The sequence below is a fragment of the Aquila chrysaetos genome, chromosome 4 (assembly GCF_900496995.4).
Source record: "Aquila chrysaetos chrysaetos chromosome 4, bAquChr1.4, whole genome shotgun sequence".
NCBI lineage: Eukaryota > Metazoa > Chordata > Aves > Accipitriformes > Accipitridae > Aquila > Aquila chrysaetos.
Window position 1 is genome coordinate 62,186,591 of NC_044007.1, and position 22,876 is coordinate 62,209,466.

At 36.0% G+C, this 22,876-nt stretch overlaps 1 protein-coding gene across 12 annotated transcripts in view; it reads right to left on the reverse strand.

Moving 5' to 3' along the window:
* RTTN (rotatin) overlaps positions 1-22,876 on the reverse strand; it is a 91,843-nt gene that overhangs the window by 3,239 nt on the left and 65,728 nt on the right. For 8 of the 12 annotated variants that reach the window (XM_041123140.1, XM_041123138.1, XM_030012492.2 and 5 more), the window contains 12 exons: positions 22,600-22,690; positions 21,405-21,558; positions 21,113-21,250; positions 19,954-20,165; positions 15,259-15,364; positions 11,604-11,698; positions 7,964-8,041; positions 5,811-5,937; positions 3,787-3,986; positions 2,691-2,958; positions 1,377-1,480; positions 945-1,014 (listed from right to left, as the gene is read on the reverse strand). In XM_041123140.1, the coding sequence (XP_040979074.1) occupies positions 945-1,014; positions 1,377-1,480; positions 2,691-2,958; positions 3,787-3,986; positions 5,811-5,937; positions 7,964-8,041; positions 11,604-11,698; positions 15,259-15,364; positions 19,954-20,165; positions 21,113-21,250; positions 21,405-21,558; positions 22,600-22,690 (1,643 nt within the window). The other 4 variants (XM_030012491.2, XM_041123141.1, XM_041123142.1 and 1 more) reach the window with 4 other exon arrangements.

The window sequence follows — 22,876 nt, forward strand, 5'->3', positions numbered from 1 at the left end:
TTATGCTTAATGATTGACTTAGTAAACAATGTGTTTGAAACAACAGTACATTGACAAAATCAATGGATTTGGGTGACAGTACAGGAAGAACTGTCGTGAGATATTCTAGCAAAAATACTTCTCCTCCTTACTAGGATACTGACAATGTTCAATGTAAGCAGAAATTTTGTGGCAATTCTGTTGTGCAAAATACTATGCGAACCCAGTATTATAAGCCCTCCCAGTTGATAAACCTATTTGAGTATATCTATAGAGCAATTAAAATCAGTAGGAAAACTCATTGGCTTAAAATGAGACATTTGCATGTTTTTGCAAGATCAGAGTCTTGACGTGACTAACAACCAGTAAACCCATTATTAGGTACTGAAGCTGCAGCTACAGACCAATGTTTGAACACCTTTCAAAATGAATGCCCTTGAGCTGAAGATAGCAACCCATCATACAAAAGCTAATCAAACAATAGTTATGTTCAGTTACTTGAGCAAAAAACTCAAGCATTCAGAAAGTCAGCTAACCCATGGCACAGTATTTCAAGACTGGCACAGTGATCTGTTCTGATCTCTTCTCTATGTGGTTGAACACACTGAAGTTGAGCACTGTTAAGCAGAGACAATGCTAAATGAACAATTTTTCCTTATCACTAAATTTAAGAATTAAGACAGAAGTGTTCTGTGCAAAGAAAGCACCTTGCTGCAAGCATAATCAGACCTATTCTTACAAACTAACCTTAGCAATTACCTGAGGGCTTATTTATAATTTGTTAACCAAGAGGCATTTTTCTATATCTGTATTTGTAAGATGCTTAACCATAAACCATATTACTACTCATGATTTTAGAGACAAAAGTATCCTTTCAAAAACTTACAATACATTGATTGAAATGTATTAATGATCTACTTGATGGAAAAAATACAGAATTGGCATTAGTTGGAAGTAAGACTTACTTTTCTTCACTAAAGCATAAGCCTCATCAATTCTTCTCCTTATCGATGGATTCTTCAAAGTCACTTTTGCCTGTAGCACACATGAACACACAAAATACAATGACTTGACTTTCTTCCCCGCATTTTCACACTTTAACAGCAAAGTTTAGAAAATGACAGTAATTCAGCAGAACATGAGATGCAGGAATTTTAGAATTAGCATATGACTATCATCACACAGATTGCATTTATATAAGCAGTCACAAAACACAGAGGACAAGCTGCTTCCTTACCATGTTGTTTAACCTCCTAGCCTGAGCAGCTATGCAATTAAAATAATAAAATGGAGCTGCTACTGTAAACTTTATTTTTATTTACTTAAAGGTTACTGTATTGCTTACAGCATAATGAAAGTAACATCACAATTTTTTCAAGTATTTCTCAAATACTGACCTTTTGATAGTTGTGAAGCAAAGCCCAAAGTGAAGCCGCTCCTATTCTCTGAACAGCACAGCTGTCACTTTCCAAACAGGCAGACAGTACTGCAATCGCTTTATCTAATGAGAAAAAAATAAAATGCATCTAGAAAATATCATCAAAAGCACACAAATATATTTACATGTCTCAGTATTTTGATGCTTGGAGTACACTTATTTCTATGACAAGTATTGGTATGGCAGAGGAATTACAGAAACTTTATTATCAGGTTAATTGAATATAAATATGATCATGAAATCAGCAGACTACATTGAAAGAAGTGTTAAAAAGAACATAGCAAAACAAAAACAAGCAATGCTAAAAAATTAAGCCATCAGTAATAAAGCATGCACGTTATATACAGTTATCAGCTATGCAAAGGTACCGAGTAAGCCATGAAACTGTTTTATAACTCCCAGTAGCCACAATTAGAGCCACATCAGGATGGAAATTAAGGCGTTTCTATTTTTCTTAGTACTTAGATGATTTGCAACAAATGAGAAATATTTGCCACCCCACTGTAGGTGCCTTAATTTCCTAGCCTTGCTCTGAAGCCATACTCTTGAAGTTTGCTTGTTCACTTCATAATAAAAATCCACAGATTATGTAACTGAAAAATGTATGCTTAATTAAGGCAGCAAATCAGCACCTTAAGAAAAAATGAAAACCATGGACACTATGGAAAACCTGCTGAGAGCTTGTAACAGACAGGTGCATTCTCTCTGCAATTAAATGGGGGAAAGAAACATGCCTTTTACAAACAACTGAGAAAAAAGTTCTGTGCATGTTATTACATGAAATATATATGCCATGATCATAATTTTATCATTATCATAAACATTTTCTGCACATGACAGAACACAAAATAGTTTGTCTCAACATCCATGACTTGCAGGAGCTAATAAGATTTTGTCCAACTGAAAGATAGGAACTTCAGTTATTTCAAACTGACTGACACAAAGAATCCTTCAAACCCCCCTGAAAAACTAGCTGGTTGAGAAAACTGCAAAAATCCTTTCATTCATAATGTGTTACTACATTCAAATGATCAGTTTCACAATAAATCTTGATTTTTTTTTTGCTTTTCCTTTTGCTGTTTATTATTTTAATTGCTTTTCTGCCAAAACTTATGTTCTAAAATTACTTCTATGAAAATAATTTTTATAAAAATGCTTTTCTAAATAACAATATTGAGTTCTTGGTCAGTAATCTAAATTGCAATGAAAATATGGTATTCTGGAACACAATACTCTCAGAGTAAAATAGCTTGTATACCCTTTAGATACTTACCATTAGCTAATATCTTTGGTTTATTAGTTGCACTAAAACATATGTTATGTAGAATAAGAAGCGCTAGATGTTGGCTGCTCTTGTGTTTGTATTTACACATTTCCACGATCTGATCTAAAAACCCATTTATCTTCATGATCATCTGCTGTCCATCTTCTCCAAAAGATATGTTCAGTAGCAGCTTTAGCCAAAGAGTAGACACATTACCAGGATTTTTATGACTTCCTTTTGGTAATGAAAGAGACAAAAAGTTCTGCAGGAAGTTACTCTGTCAGAAGGAGGAAAAAGTATGTTAGAATTTAAAGTATTCCATGGTTTGTTCACTGCTGTTTGACCTTCCAATCTGCATACTTGACCAAAAACTAGTATTAATGTTTCATTTACATATTTCAGGGAACCCATTATTAGTCAAAGATTTTTGAAAGAATTATGTATGAAAAAGAATCCACATCTTGGTTAAAAAGTTAATACGGTAAAATACATCATCTTCTGTAATATTTATGCAGTGTAGATACATAAAAGTTGACCCAACACAATATATTTATTTAAATAGAGTAAGGATCATTCAATATACAAATTAAAAAGGGAAAAGACAGTACTTACATTCATATAATAAAGACAGGATTTCTACCTAACAGCTAATTACTGACATGTAGGACGTCTTCTCTAAAACTGTTAGTTTTATAAAGATAATGTTTCACACAGTATACGTAATGATTTATACAATGTTTAATTTCTTCTTTACTCACATGCAGTTTGTTCTACTGTATGGTCACTTTCATGATCCACTAGTGATTGCTATCAATATATATGGGTATTAAAAATTTTACACCCCACTGAAACTGAGAGGTTATAAAAAGCTCTAGCAAAAATTGTGTAGTTCCATATGCTGTTTCTGTCCAGACTACGCATATGACCAAATTACATGCTGCACTTAGGGAACAGTAACACAACTAACTGAGAAGACACAACGGTTTTGATTCCTACAGAAGCATCTCTGTATGATCACAGGACACTCCATATTGAAATATGAGGGTTTAATAAAAAGGAAAATACATCCATCACATTGCTAAAATCAAGAATAATATTTACTTACCTTCTGAATAATGCCTTTACAGTCATGAGACAGTGCAAGGTTAGAAAGAAGACAAAAGACCACCTGCTGAATTGGGCCGTTATCGTTTGACACTTGGGAAGCTAATTTCAAGATGTTATGCATCAATGAATTGCCAGCTGCACTTCGTGCAGACGGAAGTGATGTTTGTCCACCACTGGCCCAACAAAGTGAAGCACAACCTTAAAGAAATGAAATGTTTACCATATGAGAAATGCACATATACATTTAAAAAAAACCCAAATCTATAGAAAGAGCAGTCTAACAGTTCAAAGATTGAGATGGGACTTTTGAAAGGATTGGGTTTTGTTTTTCTTTGAACCACAGTGCAGTCAATAAGACATGTTTTAAATAGAAATGTGCCTGAATGTGGCAGTTTACTGGAATAGGTGTCTACTGTTCGATTGTTCTAGAATCCAAGAGGTGATTCTGCTGTTGAAGAGAAACCATTGCTCCGTCACAGTCTCCTTAAAAAATGGAACATTCTATCTAAGGCATTATACAATTATTTGGCATCAGAATCTGAGGGTACCCTCTGAAACTGGTTCAGAAAAAGAGGTCTCTATACATCTGAAAGGTTTAGTAAGTTTCTTAAAATATTCTCAGAAAAGTTTTAGTAAGTTTCTTCAACTATTTTTCTAAGAAATAAAAGTGCTGTCTACATCTGTCATTACCTTGTACCACAGTAGCATGCAAAATCCTATGCTAGAGCTACAAGCTCAAATTAATACAGTGGCAGAGAACTACTAAGTTATTACCATGATGTCTGTGCACAAATATGCATATATACCTTTTTATTTAGTGGCATTTGCCATCTGCAACAATGGTTCACTTCTTACATGGCAAAAATAAATAAAAATGAGACAGTTTTTAACTGTTACAAACATCTACATGCATTTCTTTGTCTGACGATGCTAAGGGAAAGTGGTTAACCAGTTCAGAGTAGGTAAGTTTGGGTCACCTCATAAGCCAACTATTCTGAACAGAAAGAAAAAACATGATTAATCTAAAACCACTTGCCCTTATTTGCAAGGAAAATAAAAATGCAGCCTAGAGTCACTCAGTTAAGAAACAAAAACCATCAGAACTTCAGCTTCATTCCCAGTACATCTCAGGACATTACATTTTAATTTCATATCCTGCAGTTAACTAATACATATTTGACCTTTCTTCAGTCCATATTAAAAAAATGTCCATATTAAAAAAAAAAAAAAAAAAAGCATCGCAAGCTTATTTAAGGTCTGGAGACATTAACTTAAAAAGAGGGTAAAAAAGCTCAGAGACTGTTCAGTTAGTATATTTTAATGATGCTAACTCTTTTATGGTATCTCGACAGGGAGAAATCAACAGATACTTATATGTCTCTTCAAGCCATTAGCAAATCATTATCTGAGTCAGTAACCAGGATTTGGAATGAGACAAATTCATACTAGAAAAAAGAACAGGCTTCTAGTAGTGGGGATAATTACTCATCAATGGAAATAAAAAGTTTCATCAAATGAAGAAGAGAATACTCATGAAAAATATACAAATACAAGCTACCGAGCCCAATGCGTAAATAAATGGAAGAAATTTAATACAGAATTAAATTAGATTATTGACTATTTCAAAACCAGAATGTTCTCAATAAGGGCTGAAGTACAAACCGTATAAAGTACTGATACACTGTTCTCTGTGAGAGAATTCCTAGAGTAGTATTTCTACATTATAAAATTCAGTTTGGCAGGACTTTCAGTGTAACCTTCAAACATAATGGTTTGAATTAAATGCTATTTAATCCTTTAATACAATTGTACTCTTGCTAAACCCAGCAGACACAAACAGGATCTGAACAAAAGTCTTGAATGTATTAAAATCAAAACCCTTGATAGACCTTGATGGACCAGTGCTTTTATACTTTCCTCTTGTGGAATTAGCAAGCATTCTTTTCCCTTTATTATGCTTTTCTGTCTTAATTATTCTAGTTAAATACTTTGGTGTATTGCATCATAGAATAACGCTCATACCTGCAGGATAGTTTGCAGTGTAGACACAAAGCAAATGCAGAGCTATTTGCATTGAGGAGTTGTCTGTTAAAAACCATGGCCATAGTGAATGCAGAACAGGAACAAGATGAGCTTTGAGTGCTGCCATCTACAAGAACATGAGGAAGAATTTAAACTACTATACTATTAAATACTTTGAAAAGGAAGTATAAATAGAGGGAGAAAAGCATATTTTTATCTTATTGTTTCTCCTTAGTTTGCTTTAAAAGATTGTATGGAGAGAACTGACACCCTCATTTCAACACTAATGAAATTAACTCTACCCCAGTCAAAACCAGCATACACATTTTAATTACTGAGAGACATACAAACAAAAGTAAACATTTATTCATTCTAAACTGTGATTGTTCAAGAGCTCTGAAGTTTTGTTCTACGCCAATTAAACTAATTATTGGAACTCAAAAAGCATGGAAGTGGAAGAGTGCAGCTCTACAGAGCAAATGACAGAAAACTTCAGTTATCAACAGCAATCTCCTTCTCTCCTCCAAGCAACTGTCTCTTCAGACCCCTGATCAAAACAAGAAATACATTCGACAATAATCTTATCTGAGATTACGGCACAACCAAGTTATGGGGACCTTAGGGATAACCAGATGTCTTATTCAGACCCATAATTTACATGGTGTTCTGTATACAAAAAGGATGCTAACACATGCCCTCAATAGGGGCACTTCTGGAAGGTCTGGAAATCTTGTGGTTCCATCAATGCATTTGCTAAAAGTAGCACAAGTTCTGTCACAATGCCAAGACAAATTGAACTGTGAAAGAGAAAATGGAAATAAATGTGTGAAAATGTCATGGTTTAACCCCAGCTGGCAACTAAGCACCACACAGCCACTTGCTCACTCCTCCCCCTGCAGTGGGATGGGGGACAGAATTGGAAAAAAAGTAAAACTTAGTAGTTGAGATATGAACAGTTTAATAATTAAAATAAAATAATAATAATAAAGAAAAGGGAGACAACCAAAAAAAAAAAAGAGGAATAAAACCCAAGAAAGACAAGTGATGCACAATGCAATTGCTCACCACCCGCTGACTGATGCCCAGCTAGTACCCAAGCGGTAATCACCCCACCCAGCCAACTGCCCCCAGTTTATATACTGAGCATGACGTTCTACAGTATGGAATAATCCTTTGGCTAGTTGGGGTCAGCTGTCCCGGCCATGCCCCCTCCCAGCTTCTTGTGCACCTCCTCACTGGCAGAGCATGGGAAATGGAAAAATCCTTGACTTGGGATAAGCACTACTTAAGAACAACTAAAACATCAGTGTGTTATCAACATTATTCTCATACTAAATCCAAAACACACTGTATCACCTACTAGGAAGAAAGTTAACTCTATCCCAGCTGAAACCAGGACAGAAAGGTATCAGCAATAAGAAAGAGGAAGAGTAGTCATCAGAAAGAAGGAATACAAGAAAGAATGAAAAAAAAAAAAAAGTAATGTACTATTTTCCCCATGGAAAAAACAGGTAGGTAGAAGCACTGAAGTAGAAAAGAAATTGAAAAGCACAAAGAAAAACACAAAGAATGTGAAATGAAAAGAAGAAATTTAAAACAAGATTCTGAGCAAGAAAAATTATGAAAAAAAAATCAAGATGAAAACAGAATTGTGCCTTGCAGGATTAGCATAATTTAACTTAGACAAAGAAAAATTATTATTTAGGTTTGTTTTTTGGTTGTTTTTTTTTCCTTTTTTGTCTTTCAGAAAGGGAAAGGAAAAAAGGAGAGAGGAATAAGGAGAGGAAACTATTCAAGATGCGAAGTGTATCATGCGCCTTTCTTGTGTACCCACGCTTTTCTTCACTTCCATTTTTCACGTTATATGCTTTGAAAATTGGAATTATTGATTTAAGCAAAGCAGAAGTGGATATAAAGGATGATACCTATCTGAAACCTTTGGGAGATGATGTTTCAATATGAACACTGAATTCCTAATGCATGTATGAAATATTCTTAGGAGGTGGGAATAATAATGAAATTTGAAGTACTTCTTGCCATTAATATCAAGCTTAAATTTAGCCATCTTGAAAATAATTTCAAAGTAGAAAAAAAATTATGACCTTAATTCACTAACTAATGTGCTCACATTATTTCAGTATAAGAATACTTACTTTGCATTCGTCATTTTGAAAGAGACAGTTTCTGAGGAGCTGCATAGAACACCTTAACTGCTTGATAAGGTTATCCTCCTATCCAGAGAAAAATATTTGAAGATCATCAACATAAGACCAGAATTAATTTTGTACAAGGCGAAAAGAGATTTCAAAGGAGAGGTGCAAATCTAAGGCATCAACATTTGGGTCACATCTCTTCAGCAGAGTTTCCTTCTGATCTCAGATAGGATTCATCTCAGCTAGCTTTGAACATGTATACTAAAGACATTTGTAACAAGTTACTTGGAGTCATCCTCATCTCTCTTCATAAACCACAGATACTATTTCTAGGGGCACTGATCTGGCTAAATGCAGAGATCTGTAATGTAAAACTCCATTTCTCTTACCGCTAATGAAGAATTGGTGGGAACACTTTCTGGGTATTTGTTCCATCCTAAAGCAGACATCTAAAACAAGTCAAATGAATCACTCCCTAGAAGCACCTATTTTTCTTCCTTGGATAAAAACTAGGATAAAGTAGCTCTGTCTTGCAGATCTCTACATTTGGTCAGACCAATTCATCCTTGTATTCCCAGTGTCTTAGTTCCCTATCCTTAATAACAGAAATAGTTTCCAACCTGATAAGAATATTACAAAGATAAATACAGACCTTTGGACAGTGAGGTAGTAGACTGAGATTCAAGTATACAAGTAAACAAAAAATCTACCTTCATGACAGTGCTGTGACAGTAGAAGGCTAATGATGGCTGACCTAATTTCTGTAAGGTTGACATACTAAGCCAATTCTGAAAGATGATCAAACGTCAATAAGCTTGTTGACCACAGGAGACTATTTCTGTTTTATCAAGCATAAAGGAACAAAAATGTAAAATAGGATTCATGGTTAATCTCAGAAAAGGTGAAGCAACAATGCTTGCTTATAAATCATATCATGTACTGTTGATGACATTTAGAGATGAAGTAAAAGTCTATCTCAAAAAAGTTAATGAAAGCCATGTGCAGTAGATGAAAAACATACAAGTCATCATTACAAATGCATTTTATGACTGGTTTGTCCCGTTTTTAGCTAAAAGACATTCCTTCAAGAATTTCCATATGTATTAATTTAATAAATACAAATAGCACTAAATCCTATAAAATGCCACAAGCTACAACTTATACTTAATGTGTAAACTTCTAGGAGGTTGAAAAAGTTATAGATTGTGTTGATGGCACTGTTTGTATTTATTTATTTTAGGATATCTTGATTTTTACTAAGATCCTATTTTGAGGGGTTTTTTTGAAAGCTTGGCTATTTGTAAATACTTTCCATGCCCTTTCTTAGCATCATAGTAATAATTGTGAAAGAAAAGGAATATCAGATAAAATACTTCAGTTGCCCTGAGAATGAAGCTAGGTCAAACACATTCTTCCCAAAAGTTAAAAGGAAAGAAAGAGAAAAAGAAAAGAAGCTCTGATAACTTCCCTTTGAGAGCTGTGCTTGAAGTAGGCTGAGGGGCAGTTTTGTGAATGATCAGCTAAATCTGACTATGTAAGTGATGTCTCAGTTTCCCTCACGTGAAACTAGATTGCTTGTCGTCATGCATCACATATGATGAACAGCATGCTGACATACGATGTAGCAACCTACAGTCCCAGGTCAGCAGGGAAATCTGCCACAAAGTCTTTTGCAAGTCTCTTTCAAAGAATTCTTAATTAAACATAAACACTCTTTCTAACCTTTCTCAGAGGCTCCTTTCCTTCAATTTCTTCGAAGTTTTAAATTCCTTTTACATTTAGCAGAGGAGCAAATAACCCCAGCTTCGCCCTTCTCAACCCAAGAAACATAAAGAACCAGCTAACTTCAACCTTACTGGACATATCCAGGGCAGGACACCTTTCAGCCTCCGCCCCTTGAAAAAGGGATAATAAACATGTTTAGGAGACGTCAAGAAAAAAATATTGTAGCCTTCAAATGTCAGGGTCAAATTCAAAATTTTTTAAGAGCTCACCGTTATGAAACACAGTTCCACACTCTCACAAATCAAGGCTAATGTTTGTGCCAACGCCTCAGAGAAAAATACTATTGAGCTCAAACAATGCAGAAATATCCTGCAGGAAGATGTTTTCTGCAATTTCTGCTTTATGTGGGAGTGGACAAGATATCAAACTTGACAGCAGAGGTTATTGTCTGTATTTTAATAATTCTCTTAGCTGAAAGTGGTAGAAAACAAGCAGATTGCAACAAAAAACTTATGAAACTGTTGTATGATGGTAAGACATAATCTATGTCTAGATGTGGTAAGGAAGAGCTGGGTGATCTGTCTGGAACAACTGGAAGGGAGGTTTAAAAAAAAAAAAGGCTAAACAAAGAAATTGCGAATGGAAAGAAGAAACTGGGAGTACAAGTGGTGGCAGGACCACAAGTATGAGGCAAAAAAGCTCTGACAAGAAGTTAAAGTCAGGGGTGACTGAGTCTGATGACAAGAGACTGAGACGTCCAGACCAAGTATGCAGGAGGACAGAAAATTAGAATTGGAAGCCAGATAATATGAGAAGGTACAGAATAAAAAACTATGACTTACATGCGCAAGCAGACTGGAACTGGTTTTGGGATGGGAGGGAGATTGAGTGGTACAGGAACAGACAAAAACAAAATGGCTAGCACTGGTTGAAAGACACTGAGAAAGAAAACCTGAAAAACAGAAAAATTACTCTTGTGGAAATAAGATGGGACGAATCAGATGGATCGCATAGGACCATGAAGTCAATGCTGAAAGTCCAGCTATGTTTGAAAATAATACAGTACTCTTAGATATTGCTGTAGGCTAAATAAATATCATAAATTGCGAGCACTGACAGGTGACAAATGGATGAATGTGTATGTGTGTGAATGCCTGCAACTGAACTTTTGCAATCTCAATCAGAAGCCTGCTGGTTGCTGGCTTCAACCTGAAGGGGCTAGTTGCCAATTCTGATAACCTGGACTAAAAGTGGGAAGTCCTGAATCCTCCAATTAATGAGAAAACATGAGACAGAACCACTAATTCAGAGGCTGATCATGTGTTGTGCTTCGCACATAGATTATTTAGATTAGGTAAACAGGAGCTTAGAGCTCTGGAAAGAAAAGCTGGTAGTGAAAAGAAGGATTCCTGAAAAGAAATCATCTCTGAAAGAAAGAAATGGGCCCAAAAAGAAGAATGTGAAGATCCTGGCTGGAGGAACAATCTTGCAAGTGGGAGAAGATCCTAGAGACCAGAGAGATGCATGGAGACAAACACCAGCACGTGCCCAGGGGCTTTGGCCAGTAACATCCAAGACTGGTAACTGAGCAGCTGCAAAGCACGAACTGATGTGGATTTTCTGCCTGACTTTCCTGAACCAGCAGTCATCTCCCTGTTGGAAAAGGAAGTTGAGACCTAGTGAACATAACTCTGGGTCAGAGAGTGAGTGTGTGAGATAATCAAGTTGATAAAAGCTCTAAAATCACTGAATCTTAAAGAAGCCCCAGTATCCAGATCCACTACAAGTTGTCATTTCCTCTGTCTCACCCGTGACAGACATCAACAGTATCTGCCACCAGGAAAAAAAACCCAAAACAAACAAAAAAGAGCTGGGAAATGCCTTATCATATCAGTCTTTTGGTTTTTAGAGTTACCTTTTTTTTCTGTGCTTTCCCAGGCTTTAGAGAATCCAAATTCAGCTGTGCATGAATATGTTTCATGTTTTCCATACAGCTGTCTATCAGGTCAACTGGAATACAAAATAATTAACATTTAGAAGTTCATTCACAATCAAAAATCTTTTATGAAACATAAAAAACACCTTTCTTGCAATGATCTTGATTACCCTTACCCTCCTGAACTGAGATTTAAGGATTCAGACATCCAAATTCTGTGAGTTCATAATACATTGTTATCCTCTTGCTATCAGGAAGTAACAAACACTCTCAGAGATGGAACGTGTCTAGTTGAATGATCTCGAGAAGCAAGAATACACAAGTCCTCTTGCAACAGTCCTGTGAGAAGAATGCCCAAAGGAGGGACTGATAAGATGGAGAGGGGAAGATGATTTGAGAGGAAGAGGAGAGCAACTCATAACTCTTCAGGATATCTTCAACAATGCTGCCTAGAAGAGTGAAACTTCAAGAGATTAGGCCATGCATTTGTTACCCAACTCTTCCCTAACAGCAGCTGATTTGCTGCACCTGAGGTGAGACAAAAGAAAGCAAATGTTCAGGTGACTCAAAATGCAAAATGCTGAGTTAGGCTCTTTTCTTGGGATCTAGAGTCTTTAATTTATTACAAGATCATGGTGTGACTACATCAGTGGACAAGGGAATAGCTAAGGATGTCATCTATCTGGACTTCTGTAAGGCCTTTGATATGGTCCCCCACAACATCCTTCTCTCTAAATTGGAGAGATATGGATTTGATGGGTGGACTGTTCAGTGGAAGAGGAATTGGTTGGATGGTCACATCCAGAGGGTAGTGGTCAATGGCTGAATGTACAGATTGAGATCAGTGACAAGCGGTGTCCCTCAGGGGTCTGTATTGAGACCAGTACTGTTTAATATCTTCATCAGTGACAGACAGTGGGACTGAGTGCACCCTCAGCAAATCTGCAGATGACACCAAGCTGAGTGGTGTGGTTGACACGCCTGAGGGATGGGATGCTGTCCAGAGGGACCTGGAGAAGCTCGAGAGGTGGGCCCATGTGAACATCATGAGGTTCCATAAGGCCAAGTGCAAGGTCCTGCACCTGGGTCCGGGCAACCCCTGGTATCGATACAGGCTGGGGGGATGAAGGGATTGAGAGCAGCCCTGCCAAAAAGCATTTGGGGGTACTGGCAGATGAAAAGCTGGACATGAGCCAGCAATGTGCGCTCACAGCCCAGAAAGCCAACCGTATCCTGGGCTGCATCAAAATAAGCATGGCCAGCAGGTCGAGGGAGGTGATTCTGCTCCTGTACTCCCTTCTTGTGAGACCCCACCTGGAGTACTGCATCCAGCTCTGGGGTCCTCAGCACAGGAAAGACATGGACATGTTGGAGTGGGTCCAAAGGAGGGCCACAAAAATGATCAGAGGGATGGAACACTTCTATGAGTAAAGGCTGAGAGAGTTGGGGTTGTTCAGTCTGGAGAAGAGAAGGCTCCAGGGAGACCTGATTGCTGCCTTTCAGTACTTAAAGGGGGCTTATAAGAAAGATGGGGACAAACTTCTTAGCAGGGCCTGTTGCAACAGGACAAGGGGTAATGGTTTTAAACTAAAAGAGGGTAGATTTGGACTAGATATAAGGAAGAAATTTTTTACGATGAGGTTCTGAAACACTGGCACAGGTTGCCCAGAGAGGTGGTAGATGTCCCATCCCTGGAAACATCCAAGGTCAGGTTGGACAGGGCTCTGAGCAACCTGATCTAGTTGGAGATGTCCCTGCTCATTGCAGGGGGATTGGAGCAGATTACCTTTAAAGGTCCCTTCCAACCAAAACTATTTTATGATTTTATGATCATAGGCTCATGGGATAATTCAAGTTGGAAGAGATGGCCTCCTGACGTCATAGAGTCCAACCTCCTGTTCAAAGCAGAGTCAGCTATAAGATCAGGCAAGGTTTACCTGCGGCTTTATCCACTTGGGTCTTGAAAGTGTCCAAAGACAGAGACTGCACAGTATGTCTAGCTACTTCTTGACTGCCTTCAAAGGGGAAATGTTTCTTTATGGCCAGTCTGACTCTCACGTTTCAATTTATGCCCATTCTCCCTCATCCTCCTACACCATGCACTGCTGTAAAAAACCTGGCTCTGTCTTCTTCAAAATCTCATAGATACAAGAAGGCTGCTATTAGGTCCTTCCAAAACCTTCTTTTCTCCAGGTTGAACACAGCCAGTTCCATCAGCCTCTCCTCTAAGGACAGGTGGACACAACCACTTTGGTCATCCTTTGCTGAACTTGCTCCAGTTTCTTGATGTCTTTCTTGTACTGGGCCAAAACTGGCTGCATTATTCTAGATTCAGTCTAACAAGTGCTACGTAGAGGAAAGATTATCCTTTCTCCTCAATCTACTGGCTGTGTTCCTGTTAATACAATCCAGGATGCTGTTAGTCTTCTCACATGCAGCTTGCTGCCTACCAAGATCTCAAGGTCCTTTTCAGCTCCCCAGTCAGCCTGTACTGCTGTAAGGGGTTGTTCCTTTCCAGGTGCAGGACTTTGCATTTGTATCTTGAAAAGTAGTCCTTAAGAGCTGAACAGGTGATGTTAGAGCTACAGATATCTTCAGTACATTGATTTGAACCCCAGAACTCCTCTTCCACTTCTCTATGATTTGTGTTACATCACAGCAAGGATGACTTGAAGGCCGCTCTAGCACAGAACATGATGCACTTCATGCACTGGTAGTGCCTTCACAGGAAGTGAGGTCTTAGATGATGTAGTAGGTCATCAACAGAAGAACCACCCTGATTGAAGCAAGGGCCAAGCAGATCACCAGTCCACTGCAAAGGAGCAGAAAGTAGGTATACAGCATAGGATTTGAAGTTTGGAGTTTTCTGCCACTATTGGGATCGGACATTGAGCAGATATGTCTAGGCTATCTGTTTCAATGTAATGTAGGTTTAAAGGACCGAAGAAACCAAAGAGATGCAAGTAATGAGAAAGTACCCAAGACAAAGCGCACTTGGGCTAATCAGCAGGTATTAAATGCATGTTACGTGAGAAATGCAAATTAACCAGTCTTCCCTGTGTTCTAGTGGGCACAAAAAGCCTTTGATTAGAGGTTTTTTTACTTTTACTACTGCAAAGTAAAAACCTTAGGCATGAAAGATGTTGCATTGCAAGGGGAGAAGGTCCTACTTAAACTGTAAAATGGGAAGAAAGAAACAAAGTGGCAGGGAAGAACAAAGCTGAGAAAAAGAAGTCTCCTCTTCTTTAGGTGCAGCCAGAACTGAGAACACAGGGCATACTTTCACCTACAAACCTGTATTGGCATAGCATGAAACAAGAAATGGAAGATACTGCCAGTGCAAAATCTCCAGTTTCAAATGGATGAATATGACACCAGCAGTAAAAGCTCACAGGTCTCTTCTCACTCTAACACAGACCTGTGATTTCACCCAAATTTTTAGACTGGCTACAACATAATATTTTATCTGTAGCTGAAAACTTTAATTAAGTTTTCTCTGTAAAAATCTGCAAAAAATTGCCACTGTAAACTCGGTCTTTTGTTTTGACAAAAAACATTATTATTTAAAAAATGTGTAAAACACCTGCAAGCATTTGATTCATAAATCATTTAACATACATTTTGAAATGCTCACCTTCCAAAGCACATTTCTGGGCATTTTTACTGACAGCTAACAGAGACAGCAGTGCATTTGTAGCAACTTCTTTCAGCACATCCTTTGAAGATTTTCTTTCACAGACCTATAAATAATGCAATTTCATTATAAAAATGAAAAAGTGACCATATTAAAAGTAGTATTCATATCTATAAATACGTTGTCATAGCCTATATTTTCATTTGAATGATTCATCACTACCTTCCTACCCAGAGTTCTCCTTCTCTGTATTCATGTTTATAGTCTGTCTGCACTGAAGTGTTTCATTATTTTTTCTAATTAAAATGTTAAAAAAAAAAAAAAAAATTTGTTTTGCTTCTAAGCCCACTCCTCTTACTCTTTTATTAACATTCTACCTTCCTAAAGCCTAGTTTCCCAGACCTGGCATTCCAGACCTTTCCTAATATTCAGGCTTGCTATCACAGACATTTCACTGATATGCCTTCATCTCACTTTCCTTCAACAAAATGATGAAGAAGAGACATTAAATATCAATGATATTCTTTAGAATAAAAATATCATTGACACACAGAGAATTTTTTTTAGATACTTCCAACCAGAGAGAAATGGTAGTTTGTCTTATTTTTGTGAGGCCTTTGTGAGCATCACCATATTTCTAATAACATAATCTCTGTGCTTTCAAAGGAATATTTACTTGGAGTCATATAACAAGATAGTTGAAAGACGAGGAGCTGTCTGTGCTTTACATATTATCCACTAGAGAATTTTGCCTATCTAGCAATTTTCCCTAAAATATCATTCCAATACTGACAACCCATATAACAGAAAATGGTATGCATTCTAATTAGAAGAATATAGTAAAGTAAGAACTGTTGCTGGATCACAGTAGAAAAAACCCCATATTTTAAAGTTAGCCAAAAATACAGCATCTTAAGAAAAACTTAATACTTCAGACAGAAATCTCATGCATACCTAGCCATAGGACCTCATAGATTTTACACTTCTACATACATCACATATATTGCCTTTTATTGGCTTTAGTACTCTAGCTAGTAATTGCCTAACAAATTTTTCAAATTTTAATATGTAATAAAATATCAGTGTATGTTCTAAGGTTATCATTTATTGAAGTGTTCAGTGTAACCAGGACTGAAAAGGTCAAGGGATGAAGACTAGTAAGTTAATAACTTGGGAAAAAAAATGCAAACAACCCTCATTGATAAGGACAACTGACACCAAATTAAAGCACCAAAGCATGGACTGGGTTCTGCATTTATAGCTAACAAAAAAAAAAAAAAAAATTCATATTTAGACTACAACTGGTTTGATTAGATCCCAAGTGAAATCTCAGAGCTATCAGCAAGACAAGAATGTTGTAAGTAAATTAACTATTTTTCTGTACTGATAGGTGGTGGTTTCTTTTCAAATTAAAGAATTTAGATGTTTGAGTAATTAAAAATATAAAAAGCTTAAAGTTTAAACTTGATGCTAATTTACACAAGCCAGGAAAAAACAAACTGTTGAGTTCCCTTGATCTCGCAAAACCTAAGAAGTAGATTTTGTGATTTATCCTCTCAAAGGCTTTTGCCCTATAAGTTGCTACCTGTATTTATTTTGTCTTAGTACTTAGGGATATTTTAGTAATAAGAAAATATATTTACCTGTCAATCTCTTGGGTATTTTCCTTTAATTAAGTATTATGTGGCTGATTAGAACTGATTAAATAATTAAGGTGAGTTGTTTTATATCTGTATCTTTTAAAAAAGCTTTAACTTCATCTTACTGTTTTCTAAATTTTATCTTAAAAACTAGCAAAATTCCATTCTTTCTTGAAGCATGCTCCTTTATGCATTTTTTCCTTACTTTGCAATGAAGAATTGCAGTTTATAATAAAAAAGAAAATTTATGTCAATCATAGGTAACACTAAAATAATTATTAATTAATTGATGATTAACTAGTTGAATGGGAAAAATAACTCTATGTAAATGTTTAATGCCTTCTGCCAGCAGATTCTATAGTTTTAAAATACTAATATTAAAGTATTAAAATGAGAATGGACACTTTTAATTCTTTTTTGAAATTACTACGTATAATAAACTTAAGATGTCCCATAAATCCACAGCAGATCTAGCTATGTCAGTCTGCACCTACTGTAAGTTAGTTGAAGGGGAGATCACAGCCTTTCTAAAACATTGTAAATTTTATATCTAGAAAAAAAAAAGTAGGGCCTAAATTTGAGACTTTATGTATGGGTTATGGTTTCCTCATTACTTTTACTTCTGATCTGAAGACATTTTACTTCTGATCTTGAAAACTTTAACAAGGGTTAAAGTTTACATACACAAAATCACCAAAAGCTTTCAAAGTCAGCTTGTGCATTTACTAAATTGGTTGTATGCAATAATGCATACTAATTTAGGACCTGGTCTGCTAACTTTCACACCTGCAGACTGGGTCTTAAGTTAGTATTTGCCATTACAAAAAAATCTACAGAATAGGTGATACGCTATTAGGATGATTAATGGAGATGACTGATTGTTTGAAAATTCTCTCTCACAGCCTTTTCTATGTTAGTCAATTTTTTTTCTTGAGTGCTTCTCTTGAAGAAAGATCATATTTAGGTCTTTTGAGTTGGTTTTGGTTTTTTTTTTGGGGGGGGGGGGGGGGGTTGGTTTTTTTTTTTAAATAGCTTACTTCACATCTTACAGGCTCCTCTTTCAACTGCCTCTCAATGACCACTGGGGTGAGGGGTGGATAGAAATGTAAATAAATATATGTACTTTGCTCTAAAAAGTTGAAGCTGTTTCTTTCCTAATTCTGTTATCCTTTTGGGGGGATCATAGCAGCTACATCCCTTTCATGTATTATAAAGCCCCAGACACCATAGGTTTTCTTTTGAGCTCTTTTATGGACAAAATGCAACATCTGTCTACAGCTCTGAACAGTTAAAGAGCAAGTTAAAAGCTGGTATCTCTTACGATACTCAAAACTATGTCATAGTCTGATGTACTTGCATTGGCCTGGCTGCAGTCAATTCTTCATTGTACAGACTTTTTCTGTTGTCACCGTAAGAATCATCACTTTTTGCTGGCAAAGATTGGTAATCAGCTATGTATACTTGTACAAAAACAGAGGAATGTGACTTACAACAGACATACCTTCATGCAATCACATTTTTTGTGCCAGAGCCAAGGAGTTCAATTTTAGGCACATACATATGTATTAAATACAAAAACCTAACAGGATATTTAGCAAGTTATGAGATTCCAGTGAAGTGTCCCCTGTTTTGCTGTCAGGGTCTCTGAAAATCATGTCGTCACAGGAAATCTCTATGCACAGAAATTATCTGAAATTAGTTGCCAAAGAAACAGGGAACTCTAGTTTTAGTGGTCTATACAGCAACGCCAAGAAAGATCCTCTTGGGAAGTTTCTCCTCCCTAAAAGACACCAGGTTCTCAGTGAACAAAATACTGTGTCCCAATAAATGCTATAGAGCCACAGTGGTGTGACACAGCAGCAAAGGAACACAGATTATGTGACAGATGATCAGGACAAGTCTTGGTAGGAGTGAGGTTATTCTACAAGAATTCAGCAACCATAAGAAGAGAACAGATGAAGTGATACTAAGCATTATTTTGGTCACACCATCCAATATGCACTAATACATGTTGAAAAAAAAAAAAGTTTTACATAGCAAGATAGCACTAAATATGATTCTTATAAAAAAATAAATACAAGACACTGACTCCAGAACATCAGAAATCATAAGCTACATTATGTTACATGAAAAGTGTGTCTTTCAGACAAACACTACAGTTCTAATCATGGATCACTATTATTATTACAGTGACAAACTGCACATAATTTAAAGAAGGACAATGAGTATATAGATAAAAGAACCAATTTGTGAGGGAAAATAAATTAGACACAAATTTCACGTGTAACTTTTCTTATTACTAACTAACGGAAGATATTTTAACAGTCTGTAAATAAGTGAAGGATGTAAATGTAAAGGAGGTAAAAGAATCATTTAGGACAGTATATAGAAGTATAAATAAGAATAATGAGATTACATTAAGCAAGACAGAACATTCCGAATAAGTATCTAGAAAAAAACCCATCTTGTCACCAATATATATTATGTTGGGCAACAAGTTCCTAAAAGAATTAGTGAAAATACGCTACCTGGCCAATTTAAAACTAGCTTGGAAAATACATTAATGTATGCTCCTTAAGTGCAACAACACAGATCTTGCACTATCAGGGAATGAACTAGAAGTCTTAACGATTCATTTTGGTTCACAGTTTTTACGAAGGCAGTTGTTAAGAACAGCATTGCTGTTATTTACAATGGGGATAACTACGTCTCGAACCTTAAAAATCTCATCACTTGTTTGGAAAACCAGGAAAAAAAAAGCGTATCAGTTTTTGGCAAAACATATTCTAAGTGTCATCTTCTCTACATAAGATTTCATACCATGCTGTTGCAGCATAATTGCCTTGCAAGGCACTTCCTAGAAGCTGCTTCTTTGCAATTGTTCCAGCTTATTACGTGAATTTCAAAAATGAGTGTCATATATGTCTCAAATTAAAGATGTCTTGGTTCCTAACTGGAAACAATTGGTTTTTTCATTAAGCAACAACATTCCTTTTTAACAAAATACAAGAATGCAAAAATATGTCCTGCAATCACATCGTCAAATTTTAAATACCTGAATAATTAATGCAGTAAGTTGAGTTACTGATGCCTGGCATCCTTCAACATGATCCAGAAGAAAGCCAATGGTTGGATTCTGACATATACTCTGTTTATCTTGGAGCTGTCTTCTTCCTTCCTCATTCAAAAGGACAGAGAGGAACTGTAAACTAGCCATATATAAAGCAGGATATGTGGTTGACAGATTAATACAATCACAAATGGTATCTGAAAGGTTAAACAGAAAAATAAAAATTTTTATATTTCATTCTGAATAAAGTTTAAGTGCTTCAGACCTCAGAAAGTCTTATCAAAGAAAGTGTGTGAGCCAAGAAGCAGTTATACCTGTGCACTGCACAAAGAATTCTACAAATTGTATGCATTTGATAAGTCTTTAAAAATCTAAGAAAGAAAAGTTTGAGTTTTATAGGTTTGAATGAATTAATTGCTCTGCATTAATATGACTATAAAACAACAAAAAAAAACAATTTCCATTTACTAAATCACTCATTTGTTCAACAATTTTCTGAACTCTCCTCGCTTTATCCAACAGCTTAAATTATAATACCCAGTACCCATCAGCTGCTTTATGTGCAATTGGATTTGGATTCACCAGATCACTTACCACGCACCTGGCTGAACTTGAATGGACTATGATTATAATTCAGTGTTGAAACATGGCAGAGAAGCTTGGTGACCGAGAGCCCTGACTAGGCAAGTAACTAATGAAGGTATAATTAAAAAACAAACAAAAAAACAAAACTCTGTATAATAATCTTGAATTCCGATATCTCTTATGTCCCCTCAAAATTTTGCTTTCCTTTCATGTCACATAAAAAAAAAAAAAAAGGGAAGAAAATGAAGTGCTAATGGATCATTTCAGGCTCTACTCACAGGTGCCACAGTTGGTTAAGGTTTACAACTGGAATCACTAACCCATATACGCAAACAAAACTTTTGAACTGCCAGATAAATTCACAAGTTAGCCTGATCATGTAAGAAAGACTTATAAAAATCTAATTAAGGGAAAAAGTCAGTCAAGCTCTGGACTTTGGTTTTCATTCTGGATATGCCATTGGTAATTACTTAATAGCATCTAAACAGGAATGCCCCTCTTTTCTATTTGTTTATTTTATCAGCTACTAGGTTAAAACCCATCCAGGAATAGTTATTACCAATTATTGCTGTACAATGATTTGCAAGGGCTGCTGTCACAGATGGAAAAGATATTTGGCCAGTCTTCCACAATAATGTAGTTAGAAGGTTGAAAAAGTCTACCCGTGTTTCATGAAGTACAGATGTTAACTCGGTATCTGCAAAGATAATACAGAAAAAAAGAAAAAAATCAAACCATTTTTACAAACCTGGATAGCTAAGCCTGACAACAACTGTCAAGTTAAATGAAAGTGGTAGGTAAATGAAGACCAGCCTCTGTCCTGCTATACGGGAAGCAAAGTACTTCATTACCTAACCCATCTTTGGAGCTAATGGCGAGAATCGTGAAGGTATTTCCCAAGAGAGGTTTCAGCAGTTCATCCTGGATTACAAGCTGAGAGTCCAACAGTAAACATGATTTCAGAAGCCTGGACACAGATGACAAGTATTGAAGTAGTAATAGCACCTGTTAAATATTTTTAAAAAGATATGAAATAAAGTCATATATTTGCACCTTATGCACATTTTTTTTAATTTAAATACTCACATTACCTCAACTGATTCATAACATTTTGAATTAATATACACCACTTAAATGAAATAATAGGATATAAATTAAAAATTGTTCTCCTAATTTTTACTGTAGAAGAAGAAGAAACAGACTTCCCAGTCTGGAAACACACATGTTATATCAATTTTCTAGTGACAAAGAATAAAGTTCCTTGTGAGAAAGTCATGACTCTTGTTATATGTAAAGCATCATATTCTCCGGAAGCTCACAAAGAAAAACATAAAAATGGTCATTAATACTGATGAATACATGTATATTTCCTGAAAACAGAAGCTCAATTTGAAGATTTAGGAAAACAATTATTCCTGACTTTTATTTATTCTCACAAGATTTCTGCAGAAACACATTTTCTTAATAACCTAGGTATCTTTCGTCAAAGTAAATCTGAATGCAGAGTGACAGAAGCTTTAAAATGGTGCTGTGCCATGAACACAGTATGTTCTATATGTTATATACACAGAGTTAAAATTGATACAAAAGTAGTTCCATTGACTGTAACCCTATATGCTTTGCATACATCAAAATTAGCTGAGAACTATGTAAGTGTCTGCAGGATTGGAGACAAAGCAAAGTAGCCAGGTCTGTTGCAGGAAATAGATATGAAATGTGTCAGTAAATGTTTCTGGCTCATACTTCAATACTGTACAAAGAAATTCTATTACATGATTTCTGTAACAGCTAAACTCAATTTGTATTTTTAAAACACAACTGGTTTTCAGTTTGATGGTTCTAGGTATAGTTCTAACACAGAAATTAATTGTTCTGTGTTGAATATAACACAGTGTATTTTCTCTTAAATATTGTCAAAAGCATGGAGATTCACATGAATGTAGCCTGTAGCAGTGTGTCTGGACTATGTTAATGAATACAGATTATGCAAACATAATTAATTTCATAATTTAAAAAAAATTAGAAAGTAGCAAATGCTTCTCTAACCTGAGCTTTTACATGTTCTATATGACATGGATGACCCAATGGAGCTTTCAGTTCCAAGATACATCTCTCAACCAGATTAGCACTTACAAGACTAAAATAAAACAAAGTTGGTTAGAAATATACTTAAATAATTAAATATTCTACTAGTTTAACATTCCATAGAAGAGAATATTTTAAATAAACAGAGTAAAAATAAATTATTAAGAACTTTCTTAAAATAGTGGGGTTTGGCAGTAAGTCTAGCGCAATGGCAACTATAGTAGCAGTAAAGTTATTT